The sequence below is a fragment of the Takifugu flavidus genome, chromosome 20, assembly GCF_003711565.1.
Source record: "Takifugu flavidus isolate HTHZ2018 chromosome 20, ASM371156v2, whole genome shotgun sequence".
Lineage (NCBI taxonomy): Eukaryota > Metazoa > Chordata > Actinopteri > Tetraodontiformes > Tetraodontidae > Takifugu > Takifugu flavidus.
Window position 1 is genome coordinate 4,165,781 of NC_079539.1, and position 14,168 is coordinate 4,179,948.

Genomic DNA, 14,168 nt, shown 5'->3' on the forward strand with positions numbered 1-14,168 from the left:
TGATTTTACGACGTTATTCTTCCTGCTGAAGATGAATGCGGGCGACAAGATGAAAGAGCAATTTCGTCAGGTGCGGACAATTCGACGTGCAATCAAAGAAGAGGTGGAGCTGCTCCACTTTTACATTCAGTTATTGAATGAGCGATGACCACAACCACGCAAAAGTCTCATCATGACCGAGCTTGGTGTCAGAGTTAAACAATGTGATGAAGTCATATTATTGCTGATGACTTTAATAGCTGCTGCAAGACAAAAGCTCAAATTAAGGTTTTTAAATGGGTCATTTGGGTCCAACTGGATATTAAAAGGCCTAAATTTAATTTCTGGTTAAGGTCAAAGGTCGAAATAAAACGGCTTTCACCAAACTACCGAAAACAATTCACATCCAAGTTGAAAGAGATGTTGGTTTAATTTCAGGCGGCTCCGGGGGTGGAGGGGTCACCGTCCTTTGCAGCTCTGTGAAACTCCATCCAACTTTCTTTGAGAAATGAAAACACGCCAACCGCCTGAAGAATTGAAATGCTGAGTACTGGGCCTGCGAGTCCACCTGAATTCTGATGAGCAGGTGGCAGAACGCAAGGCGGTCGGCGCCGGCGGGGTGTGAATGCTGACTTAGAGCAACGCGTAGGTGGTCGAGAGGGCAAATGCTGATTTACGATTCCCTTTACTCTTATTTTTAACACAAGGATCTGGTGAAACACTTCCTCATCATTGATGGACTGGTGCTACTCACCCAGTGGGATTTGCTCTGACCCCCCCACCCCCCCGCTATCACAATTGGGAATGAGCCGCATTTAAGTGAGGATGAGTCTTCTGCAGCGTTTGTACTGAGAGAAAAATGGTGTTTGGAGAGTGTAAAGCAATAATAGTGGTGGGGGTGGGGGGGGGGGGGGTATGTATGAAAAATAAGCTGTGGGACACTCTCCCAAAGCTGCGAGGCCTCACAGTCACGGGGAACGTTATTCCCCTAAACACAAGTGCAAACAAACTACTGTAAGTCTAATTATGGGAGGCGAAATTAAAAGAGCAAATTGTGCTGTGAAAAAAAAAAATATATATATATTTGTGGAAATGAAATCCAGCATGTGAGGAACATTCAAATGCGCCCAGTGGACGGGATTAATGTCTTAGGTAATTATCAGAGCAGTTCTTCTTTAGCGAAGCCCCTTTTTTGAAAAAGCAACTAATAATTAAACTGTGGAGCAAATAAAACAACTTGGTTTTTTAGCTGGGTGCATGGCAGACAGATAAGAGGGTCTTTTCCACTTTATCATTAAAGAATTATAATTTTAATGTAATCATGTCAAATCTCAGATGAAATGGGGGCCTTTGACAGCACTGCTCCAGTCTATCTTGGGCTTTAAAGACAAACAAACAAACAAACAAACAGAAACCTCTTCTTAGAATAGGACAGAAGGGCTCACCTACATTTTCAGTTTGGGTTCAACTTGGGGATTCTTTGAATGGCCTTTTTTTAAATTCCAAATTTACATTTTCTCAAGCCATTTTGGATTAGCATGATTAACACTTGTTTTTAACATTTCAGCTTTGTCAAATTGTCGGCATCACAACATCAACGGAGCTGCTACGTTGCTTCGAGGGGACCTTGACTGTGTTAAAGTGTGAGACGCCAGTAAATTTTGATGACTACATGGCAGCCGCGCGGCGCTCATTAGTTTGTCAGCTAGCCCGTCGCCGGCAGATGTGGCAGCCCTTCTCTGCATTGCTAAGTGGAGCGCTGGCAGCTGTGACATCAGATCGCTGTTTTAAAGCCCCACTCATCACTGAGACATTGTGTCATCATGAAAACAATAGGGAGGCCGTGGCATCTAGTGCGAGATCAACAAGCTTCAGATCCAGACTCAGCTGCAGCGCTGCGGCATCAAAGGTGGTCAGGTGAGAGGCTAAAAGATCTGGGAGAGCGCAGATGATTGTGGAATGCATGAGGGGGTTGGGGGACAAGAAGGCGCAGGATTGCACATTAAAGCATCAGATAGAAAGACTTTAAGGTGAAGAAAAAAAGGGTTACAGTGGGGTAAGTTAGCATAAACAGAGCTGCAACTGCACTTGAAATGCTGGAGAGATTTCAGCGCCGCCACACAACCTGAGATCTTTTTTTTCCAGCTGACAGAATGTGACGGGAGTCCTTGGTGACGTGAAACTACAAGTGACGTGTGTCTCTCAACCGGAGCTTGTTTCTATGAAGACAACAGCGGGATTTTTGACAACACCCGTTTGCCAGTATCACAAGCAAATGTGTGTTTTTGAGAAATCTGAGTGACTGCAAAACAGCAGGGGGTCCTGGCAACTGCAAAACCCCGTGGTGGGGGAAGGGGGGGATCGCATTCTCGCAGGTTTCAGACTGAGGTTAAACAGCTGGTCGATATATTAGCCAACACTTTGAAGTCAAACATGTGACTTTATTTCTTGTAGAATGAAAAAAAAATGCTTTGGTAGATTAATACTGTGTCACGTGAAGCCCAAATCATTATTCTGTTAAGATGAATCTCGGGCGCCACACCAATTTAATGCACCCGCAGAAGGCAGATTCATCTGCAGGTGCCCTCAAGAAAAATGCAGACTGCTCGTTCCTTCATCGGTCATTTTAAAATAGATGGTGGGGAAAATGTGGTTGTCTCTTTCAGCATTTGTGTTCTTGAATAGTGGCACAATAATGAACTTTCTCGATGAATAAAAACCCCAGGACCTCCATATTTATGAAATAATGACCGGTTCACAAATGGCTGAGCGGAAACATGCTCATCTAAAGCCAGCCAGGGATTTTATCCTAAATTGATGTGGCTTTTTACAACATCCCCATGTTAGAGTTGATGGGGCTTTAATAAATCAAAGCAATCAGAAAGAGCTATGGGAAAGCTTTCGCCGTAAATCCCACTGGGAACATAAACGTACAGCCTCCTCTCCTCGCCAAGTGTCTTTTCCCATCTCTTTCCAGTTCTTCTGGCCTCGTTTCAAATGTTTTTTTCCACCCAAGCGACTGAAATTGTGCAAAAGCACCACGTTATTAAAAGTTGAATGACTTTCTTGCAAGTGTGGACTGAATTTGAGCTTTTCAGCTGATTGCCCTTCTTTTTATTTCACTGTTAGTAATTATGAAAGCAGCAGGCGGCCATTTTGGAAAAATGTCAAAGTGAGGTAATTGCTGACATTTGCTGGACTTGAAGTGCGTTACCTTTCATTTACCCCCGGAACTTATCAAGAACATCCTGAAAAAATATCCCTGGATCTCTTGTAAGCATAAAGAAAATGTTCAGGTACGTGGCTGTTCTTGACCTCAACGAGCGCGAAGAAACTTACGCACCTACCTTTCGTAAGAACCTGGCCCCAGCGAGCTGAGGAGCACTGCCATATCTGCTTCTGTCTGTTTTATAGAAACCATTGACTTGCTGTCATCCTTTTACGAAGATCAGACCCAGCAGCTGGAATCATCTCGACAGTTTTAGCACCTCCACTCGTCTGTGAATCACCGGTGTCCGCGTTTGCCAGGGTGTCCCGCCGCGGGGCCGACTGTCTGCTGCATTTATCACCATATTAATGCTTCCCAGTTTTTCACCTTCATCAGGAAAAATCATTACATTGTGAAGTTAGTGCCGCTGCTGTGTTTACGCTGGCCAGCAGGTGGGGAGGTTTTCATAAACTCCTCCTGCCCCCCGGCCCCCACCCCCAACCCTGGCCCTCCTCTGTCTGCCTCACGCTGCTCCTGATGAGAAGACTTCCTGCACAAACTTCATTCCACTCCACAGAGGGCGAACACATGTTGGAGACTTCACAGCGAGTCGAAGACAGCTTCCAGATCAGACTTCCTCTCCCTTGTTGGATTACTTTTTTGCAGCTTCATGCACATTGAGTCTGACCCCAAGCTTGCACGAAAGGGTCAGCATGGATACAACCTTTGCTTTGGGGTCTCCTCTCCTTTGCTTTCTCCTCGCCCTTCATCTCAGCTGCCACCTCCTCGTCCGAGCGGCCATGGACGCCTGCTATGACGAGGAGGGCACCCCGAGCCGCTGCATGCCCAAGTTTGAGAACATCGCCTTCAATCGCACCGTGGTGGTATCGAATGTGTGCGGCTCCCCGCCTGAGGAATTCTGCATGCAGACGGGGTCAACGCGCTCCTGCCACCAGTGCGACGCAGCGGACCCGGAGCGCAGTCACAACGCCCCCCTCCTGACGGACTTCCACAGGAATGAGGAGAGCACCTGGTGGCAGAGCCAATCCATGTATTTTGGCATCCAGCACCCGAATTCTGTAAACCTCACCCTGCACCTAGGTAAGACCACAGATTTGGTCAGCTTGTGAATGTTGGGAGTTGTTTTTACGCTAAATGCTAAAAACTTATCTTGTGCACTACATTTACTGTATCCTGGAATATGGCATAAAGACCAGTTGTGCTTTTAAAGCAGATTATTTCTCAAGAAGGGATTTCACAGTTTTCTTCACACAAATTAAGTTTCAAAGTCATTACTTTTTCATTTCCCTTCGCTATGCGAATTAGACTTTGTACATTGGCAGCCAATTCACATTAAAGACTTTGTCAGGGCGCGTTTAGAAATGCAATTTGTATTATTCAGCCGAGGCCCTGACTAGTATTGTGTCGAGAGTTTTTGGCTCAGACTTGGAGAGCTTGCAAGCGTTGGGCCATGGGGGTATGTCTGACAGCTCAGTATCGCTCAAAGCGGATGAGGAAGACACACAGTCGCATCTGACGCGCCCAGATAGCAAGTGAGTGATGGGCCGGTTTTGCCCCGACGTCCACTTTTCAAAGCCTCATATTGCCGCGGAGCGTCGACGGTGAACTCATCCAAGACCAGCTGCCTCAACACGGCAACGGCTCGGCCAGAGCTTCAAGAAAGACAAATACGCCCATCAAACAAGTATCAGGTGATCAGTTTGAGGAAACTGCTGTGTTTAACTGATCATGTGTATTTTGTCATGTGTATTTTTAAGAAATTAGTGCCATCCTTTTGCTTGCGTTCTTTTAGACTTATTGACTCAGCTAACTTTACCAGCATTTCTTTAGCTACAGTTAACTCAAAGAGAATTATTCATGAGTGTGGCCCAATGCAAGCATTAATGGTTGAAGATTCTTTTCAACCTATTCAATGGCATTTAAAATGTGGGACAAGACTAAAGAAATGACTTTATTGTGGGTTTTTTTACATGAAACCGACATTTGACATTTCTCCTTTGGTTGCAGCACACTGTGTGTAAATCCTACTATCGTGAGTAATTCTTTGTTTAACTCGTGCACGTTCTAGTGCTCTTTTTTTTCTGACAATACAGTCAGGGCTCAGAGTCCTATACACACTTATATGGTATATTTCATTACTTAAAGCAGGAGTTGTTGTTGGAACTATACAACAGGACCAGTGTGAGCATTTCATTTATGTTTCAGAGTGGATTTGAAGAGAAAAGCAGTAGGCAGGGGGCTGACAGAGGCGGCTTTAGGTGTTCTAGGAAGGTTAGCCAGTAAATAAAGGCTGCAGCCTGTCAAATTCAAGCACCTTGTTGCCTAACCGCTGGGTGAGTAAAAGTGTGTTTGTGCCTCAGCACATGTTTCTTTATTTCCTGCGATTATGTCTGAAACAAAAGTAGGATCCATACATCTGAAAACTGCCTAGCATGTCAAGGCTAACGGTTAAAGTGTAAGAATACAACATAAAGCATCACGTGGAAGGACAGTTGTAAAAGTACAGGCTGTATTGTGGGATACATTGAGTTCACCATGTACAGCTTGACAATACGCTCATTTCTCAATCAGCGCCGAAGTAGGAACCCAAGCTCGCAATTTTATCAAGTGTGCATCAGATGTGACCTATATGGACTTGGGACAGCAAGGTGTCCCACAAGGCATTGCACCTCGGTGAGGGGTAACAGGAAGAATGGCAGAAGGAACATACAGACGTCCATGGAATGGCTAACATTCGAACACCTCTACTATATGACACTTAGAGGAAATAGGGAGGGATTTCAGGTACAGAAAGGGTGAATGAGCAGGTGAATGAATGACAATGGGAGAATGAGGAAGTGGGGCAGTAGGGATCCATACAGTCAGAACCATTTCAGAAACAACATTTTTCTGGAAAGGATCTGCCATTTGATCCTAGCTGTTGTTTCAGTTTCACCTGTGTCTCATCCTGCCTCCCTTTCTCTGCCTGGCCGAACTCTAATTACCCTCATGCGTCTCACCTGCATCCAATTGTCTCCTGGTATATTTAAACCTGCTTCTCCTTCCATCCTGTGCTAGAATGTTGTTGCTATGGCACCCAGCTTTCCCCTTGTGTTCTGTTTAGTTCATTTTGTTGGTTGGTACCAACTCCTGACTCCCAGTCTGCTGTTCTGGATTTCTCTGCCTGTTTGGTAAGAACTTTGCTAATAAACTTTTCAACTGTCTGAGCTGCCCGCTGCTTGTTCCACATCAGGTCCTGCTCCCTCATGCAGACCCCGACAGATTTGGAAATAACAGCTGCAAATATATTTTGTACACTCTAGTGCAACCCCTCAAGAAAATAAAAATAACCTTTTGGCTTTCGACTTATTTTGCTGTGTGTTTGCCCCGTCACAAATATCATTAAACTGCAGCAACGCAGCCTCCTTCAGCCTGAACATTATCCAGGCTATTCAGATGTTTTGTCTGAGCTCCGTGGGAAACTAATGGGTGTCTGATTTAAGGATTGAAAGTTCCTGTCCCAGAGTTTGATTTAATGCTCAACTTAATCATAAGTAGTTTCGTTGTGGGCATGTTGCACTGAAAAGCTAGCTGAAAAGATTAGTTTTGGTGGGCTGGGTTGTCTTGGATTAAACTCAATGGGTAAGAAGGGTAAAAGGCACACCTTTGATTAGCAAAGCTTGCTAGTGTGGCTAAAATAAGATTAATCACTATAATTTTTTTTTCTTGTATAACCATGTCTCACCAGTTAGGTGATAATGCATCTTAAAGGATTACAATTTCATTTCAATCATGTATTCCTTCTGTGCACACTTGCATTTTAAAACATTTCTCATTTCACTAACTTTTTTTCTGAGAGCAGCTTGAGCCATTAGCATCATTATCCCATTACCACGCAGCGGAAAACAGCGCAAAGAAGTAACAGCACATTTGTCACTTTAACTGAATTAAATTATGCCGATTAATGGTGCGAGGCACAAATACAAATCCCTCTATGAAATTACCTTTCTCACTTTCATTTGTTTGCCACGGTCAGTGTGTGGGGGAGGGTGGACAGAATTGTGTAAATTTTAAAGTTATTGGTTTTACATTCCATTTTGTCACTAAATTACTACAAAGGCATAATATTGTAATTCTTAATGTAGGTTAAAGAGGTTATCCTCAATCATTTTTGTAATGTTTGAAAACATAATTCCCTGTAGGTTTCAATCTGTCTTCTCTTTCATTCTGCTCTTCAGTACATGAACAAAAGCATCGGGACTGCAAAAGAGTTATCAGACATCTTTGATCGTTCTCCATGTGAGTTTGAAAGAGTGGTCACTAAATCCACGGCACAAGAACATGATGATCACAAGGGCTACGAGCACATGAGATGGCTTTGAGGGCTAAATTTGGTGTTCTGATATTGTGAACCAGCTTTTGATGGAAAACTAGATTAACAATGAATAAGCCAGCAGAAAATGTATTGTGTCACTCTGGAGAGTAAAAAGAATGAGGACACTTAAGTATGAGGCAGACATGAAACCAGTCCCTTTCTGGGGAGGGGGGCGGGGGTTGTAGTTTCACCTCCCAATGACAACAGCGGCAAAGATAATCGTAATGTTGGGTGACTGTTGAGGATCATTTGAAATGGGTGGGCTGAATAGGCAAAACAATAGGGTTCCATAGAACCATTAAATGGAACAAAATATCGTACAATAATTGCAGTGTTCTGCATACCAACGAAGTTGGACTGAAACAAGTTTCAGTTAAGAACATTTTTAGAGGAGTAGCGGTATTTCAGTGGCCCTTTGAGGTACCAGGTGAAATAAAAAATGTATTTATGTGCAGCTGCTCTTACTGGTCACATCGCCTACAGCAAAAGGAGTGAATGGGAATGCAAGTAAATGTTGTACCTCAGCCTATAAACACATAAAGCAAATAGTTGAGGAAAATATTACAGGAAAATTGACAGATGAAACAAGTAGCAACTAATGTTCCGGGATCAGTTTCTTGTAGACAGAAAGATGTAAATATGAGTACTAATGGTACAAAGCTCAGCTCAGAGGACATGTATTTTGAAGAGTAAATCAGAATAACAAACAACCCACTTTTCTTCATGGACTTCGGTGACAAGTTGAAAGAACCCATTTTCTGAAGAGGTCAAATTTCTCTCCGTCCCTCCTGGTGAGAGGGCTTCAAAGGATCACATGATGTGGACAAAATGATGACAGATGTTGTAAATCTCATGCTGGTGACTTTACAGAGTTTGTTCTGGGCTGACTCCAGAGTTCTAAAGGGGGCAGCCCTTGTCAAATGAAGATCATTGATTTTCAGCAGGAAGTAAATGTCGTGCTGGATTCTGAGGAGGTGTTTATAATCTGAAATTTCTTTTTTCCCCTTAGAAAAAGAGCCAGACTGGGCAGCTTCCAGTGTCTGAATAGTTTCTTTCTTACTGCAGTCACTAATAAACTGACTGATATTCCCATAGTACATCCTAGTGATAAGGAAAGCTTCTTTTAAAGGGCAGAAACCTCATACAGACCCTGGCTGTAGGCGTCAGATAATTGTCACCAGAGCTTGAAACCCTTACATGGTTTCAAGATGTCTGTGTAGTTTCTCAATCATCCAGGTCATCGTTATCCAAGGTTTCTGTGTCAACTGGACCGTTCTTTTTTGAAGACGTTTCACCTTCTATCCAGAAGGCTTCTTCAGTTCTGATCTCGCTGGGGACAGAGCTTGAAAATAGCCCTTGTGGACTATTAGCATGCTAACGATCTGGGTGGTCACCTGGGAGTCATTGGCAGGGTCGTTCACCCAGTTTCAGTTGGTGTGTCTCCCCTTTGTCTGCTGGATCACAAGGTGGTGAGTCACCAGGTCTCCTGAAATGGTGTGAAGATTTGGTTTGTTGTTGGAAGGAGTGGAGGACTGCATTGCATGTGGGTAATAGGAAGTGCCTCAGCCCACCACCTCTGTTTAAGGACGGTTTTTCCAATTTGACATGGATGGCTTCCTTGTCACCCCTCTCAAACTAGCAATCTTCTCTGGCCAGTACCCGTACTTGGCTGTCCTCAAAGGAGTGTCCCCTCTCCTTTAGGTGTAAGTGGACTGCTGAGTCCTGACCTGAAGAGGTGGCGCGTCTGTGTTGTGCCAGGTGACCACCCAGATCATTAGCATGCTGATGGTCCACAAGAGCTATATTTTCAAGTTCTGTCCCCAGTGAGTTCAGAACTGAAGAAGCCTTCTGGATAGAAGGCGCAATGTCTTCAAAAGAAGAGAAACGGTCCAGTTGACACAGAAAACTACCTTGGATGTACATGGTTAATCAGCGGCCACTACTTTAACACTTTTCACCTATAATAGCGTTAATCTGTCATCTACTGACCCTTAATTATCCCCATAAATTAGCCAAAGTCCACAGCAACTTTTGAGGATGGAAAGCGTCCCTTTAAAAAGCAGATCAGATGGACCCTTTCTGTAGCTGGCTCTTTCTTTATGACTCTATTAAAAATTATTACCGCAAACATTTTGCTCTGACAGCCATTAATAATTCACTATGGTGGCAGTAACTATATTCACATAGTTCTTCATTAGTTTTTATTGGTCTGTCATTTCAGTCTCATGCAGCAGAATGTTTTTGAATGTTTTATGCGTTGCAATGCTTTGTACTGTTGTCTGATCCATCTGGGTCACCGGCGTGTGTGGTGGGGGGGCATTCCTGTTTTCCTTTGCCTCTCCAAACAAAGCAAAGCTGTCTCTGGAGGGAATGCAGGCAAATGCTGGGATGATAAACACAGCAGTAGGATGTGGGGGGTACACACGGCACCGGACAGATCGGGTATGGGGAAGATTAGAAAGAAATGGAGGGAGTTAGGCTGCTTGGGGGGACGAAAGAAAACATACCGAGGATGGGAGACGGGATGGGGGAGGTGGGAAATGCAAAAATGCCCAGCGGTTCTTCTGGTAAGAAATTGGGGTCATGTCTCTCTGACAAAAGCATGCTAACAGTTGTTCTACAGCTGCTTATTTGCACCATCAGAAAAACATAACATCCTGTTTAAAATGTGAAACACTTACAGTATCAGCCTTTCTTTTACTAGTCTCCATCCCCCTCCATCAGATTATTGGCAGCCATGTGAGACGTTACTTTGATGCTGACGTGACTGCACTCATTTTTTACACTTGGTAACCACAAAAATCACTTTGAATAAATCCACTTTAAATGTCTCTGTTGGAAAAGTTTAGTCTGAGTCCAGGCGAGAGCAGCTGTGGTGTTGCTGTCTGACTCACGATGGAGTTCTGCAACTTCCAGATGTTAGACCAAACAGAACGTTTACAGTTGTCTGTGCAGTCAGCAGCTGGGCTTTGACTTCTGTCATTTCTGTAACTACACTGGAACCAACTTTTTTGTTTAGTGGCTTTGCAAAAACGCAACGCACTCGAAGCCTTTTTTGAGACTACTGCAGTGTTGACATAAACATGCGGTGTGCTCTCATGAAAGGAGAACCCAATACCAATTTTATGCTGCTTTTTAATGTAAGGTGTTTTTGTGGTGTTTTTTCCCGGCAAATTAAAGTGAATGACCTCAGGTTCTGAGTAAACAATTCATTAGATAGCTGCAGAGATGAGAAATTCATAGCTGCACAATATTTTGGTAAATTCTCAAGTTTGACTTAATGAGAGATTCGATTGTGATGTTTAAATGGGTAACAAACCAATCAAAGTGGGCTGGTAGCAAGAGCTGTGCAGTGACATTTTCGGAATGCTGCTGAGGTGCCCTTGCACAGGCCAAAAGCTCAGCGTGCCTGTCAAGGGCAGCCGCCTTGCTCCAAAACCTCATACGTGTGTTCATGTAACTGCTGCAAACACAGCAAGTTCCCCTTGGAATGTTTCTATGACTTTCATGCTGTTTCCACCTTGTAGATGAGATTTTTCTTAGAGTAAAAGTGTTTCCCTGTCTTTTTTTTTTTTTTTAAGTGTTTGTGTGATTGGGGGTGGTCCATTATTGTCTAGATGATGAGAAAATAATCCAGGGTGTTCTTCTACACCTCAAGGAATGACATTCATTTATCCTGCACGGAGGCATGGGAAATTAAACCTATCCCCCATTGTTTTCCATCTCCCTGTAATGCAATAATAGCCCTTTCTTTTCCTCGTCCCTGTCTTTGCTCCTGGGCCCTGAACTGCCACCCTACAGTATTTGTCTCTCATTTAACAAGCAGTGCTCTAACTATAATGGGTCTGTCAGTGATTCCATTTAAAGTTAATCGCACGCGTCTGCATTTTCCACAGGGAAGGCGTTCGAGATTACGTACGTGAGGCTGAAATTCTACACCAGCCGGCCAGAGAGTTTCGCCATCTACAAGCGCACCCAGGAGGAAGGACCCTGGCTGCCTTACCAGTATTACAGTGCTTCGTGCAAGAAGACCTATGGGAAGCAGGCAAATGCTTACATCCACCCAGGAGACGACGAGAGAAGTGCCCTTTGCACGGACGAGTTCAGCGACATCTCTCCCCTCACTGGAGGAAACGTGGCGTTCTCCACTCTGGAGGGACGGCCCAGCGCGTACAACTTCGACCAAAGCTTGTTGCTGCAGGTGACGACTACCGACTGTAGAGACCGTTAATATAGTATACATATGCAAACAAATTACAGCTGTGCACATACACAAGCCTGAAGCTACTTTTAAAGCAGTGTTGGGGAGAATGTAACGGTATGTTTAACTCTTAACATTGATGAAGCTTCGAGAGGGCTGTGCTGAATTAATGCGGGCCGCCTGAAAGAGCCAAGGAGTGGTGGGTATAGGAAAGCGGGGCTAAAAAAAAGTAAATAAGCACTCAATTCAGCCCTTGCCTTTTCCTTTGACGAGCCTGTGAATAAACATGTCCTTTCCCAGCTTCCCCACTCCAACACCTAGGGTTGCTGCTTTTTTTCCTGGCTATAAAGAGAAACTCCATTAAGCTGTATTTATATGGATGCATTGCTTACAACATTGGACAAAAACATACTGTCAAATTAGCGAATTGGGGTGAGGAGTCAGAACATCATACTCCAAAGCAATAACAAAGCTGCTGTTTATGAGAGGATGACATCCAGTAGCAGACCAACAGATCTGGAAGTTGCAGTCACATTTGTGAGGGTTTTAGGTGCCAGAAAAGGTTCAGGTTCTCACTCTGTGGTTCCACCTGTTCCTCTTCCCAAGCGCAGTCAAACTCGGAAAGTAGTCGATGCAATTTCCTTTAAATCTCAATGGATAATTCAGCAAAAATTGCTGGACGGGATTTTTGGAGCGGCATGAGATGGTGCTTCATGAATGAATGCAAACGACAGCTAAATGGAAGCTGTTTCTTGGGCATCGGAGGCTGAGCTGAGAGCACACAAACTCCAAGAAACATTCACTACCCAGTCCCGACCTGCGGCCAGAGGTTGGGTGGTTGGTCAATGCTGTTGTCAGCAGGCTTCCATCAGCCTCATTACTACCTGATTTCTGGTCTACCTGTGTATTTAATGGTGCAGGAGGAAATTAAGCCTTCATGCATGTGTGTGGAACTATGTATGTACCCATGTGGGTTGCCTCTAGGTATATCCACAGACTTAAACTTGTGCATTAGCTTCACTGAATTTGATGGTGTCCACGCCCCATTCGAGGGTTTGTTCCTGTTAGGACAGGCTCCAGCTCACCTTTGATCAATAAATAATAAAATGGCCGAATACTGTGGTATGCATAGTGGAACGTTGGCACACTGTGGTTTTATTTATACCCAAGTGCTTGTCACTGGAGGTGAATAATATATTGTACACTGTGGAATGTCTTTGTGCTTTTTGTCTTCAACAATACAGCTGCAGGCAGGACCTTACAGTGGAACAGAAGCTTTCACAATTATCATCCAATAAGAGCTGGTAGATGCTAGAGTGCTAAATTGATAAATATTGACTAGAATTGAAGTTGAGTCTAATAGTTGCCCATTAATGACAGATCAGGCTGTTTAATTTGCCTTCATTAGATGGAGCAGTGCTGCTGCGATCCATTCAAGCCTCCACATATGTCTGTCTGCACACTTACTTTAAATCTTTAACCTCACACCTCTGCTGCACTGTTGCCCAACCTGACCCCCACCCACGTGCTTTCTGTGCCAGATGCTGTCTCCCCACAAAACCTCCCCTCTCATCAACCTCTGCACGCTGAGTGCTGTGACATCCCTGGGAACCTCCTACGGAGTAGAAAGAAGCTCGCCTTCCTCTTGACTGATCCCATTTTAAATTGGGAAAAGAAGGTGCGCCAAGCTTTAAAAGCCACCCCCCCCCTTCCCCATCATCTCTCCTCACAGGGACCACTCACATCCGCAACGGGTGAAAATAGAAATTAGCATTCCATTTCTGTATTCTACTCTGCAGAGGAGAGCTCAGTCCACCAAACCTGCCAGAAGGATTTGGTCCGTCAACAACAGAACCGCCACCAACCAGTATCTTATCATTCTCTATAACTAACCAATGTGGCTTTTGGCCTGAATTTAAATGTCACGTATCAGAGGTTTTAGGATGAAACATTAAACTGATCAACTGGTACCGAACACATGACTGCCAGGCCTTACCATTGTGACTGTTGTTTAAATACAGTGTAAAAACCAGGTATACAAAGGAGGGACATTAACCCAGGCTTCTGTCAGAGGGGATATGAAATTAAGTAAGCGCATACAGCCTTATGTTTTTTTTTAAATTCAACATCACAAACCTTTTTCTGTCAGTTTGGGGAAACTGCGGGTTTTAGTGATGTTTCTGGGAGAAGTACTTCAAGGCTAATGTGTCCCACGTGTGATTGCCGTCACAATAACATCAAGGATGCATCGGTGTTGCAAAAAATCCCAGAGGGAGAGCACAATGTTCTCATTTTCCCGTGAAGTAAACACTCTGTAGGACTGGCGGTCTGACTTTGGCACTCTGGAGTCCTAGTTTTGCACAGACGAGTCGTACCTATGACCTGCCCTAACCTCGCTAGGTTTG

At 44.2% G+C, this 14,168-nt stretch overlaps 1 protein-coding gene across 5 annotated transcripts in view; it reads left to right on the forward strand.

The window, feature by feature from the left end:
- The first annotated feature begins 3,733 nt into the window (after window positions 1-3,733).
- lamc3 (laminin, gamma 3) overlaps window positions 3,734-14,168 on the forward strand; it is a 55,072-nt gene continuing 44,637 nt past the window's right edge. The window contains exons 1-3 of one of the 5 annotated variants that reach the window (XM_057018529.1): window positions 6,232-6,378; window positions 11,459-11,763; window positions 13,305-13,441. In XM_057018529.1, the coding sequence (XP_056874509.1) occupies window positions 6,278-6,378; window positions 11,459-11,763; window positions 13,305-13,441 (543 nt within the window). In that variant the 5' untranslated portion in view covers window positions 6,232-6,277. Of the gene's footprint in view, window positions 4,289-6,231; window positions 6,379-7,425; window positions 7,487-11,458; window positions 11,764-13,304; window positions 13,442-14,168 lie in introns of those variants that run through there. The other 4 variants (XM_057018530.1, XM_057018528.1, XM_057018532.1 and 1 more) reach the window with 4 other exon arrangements.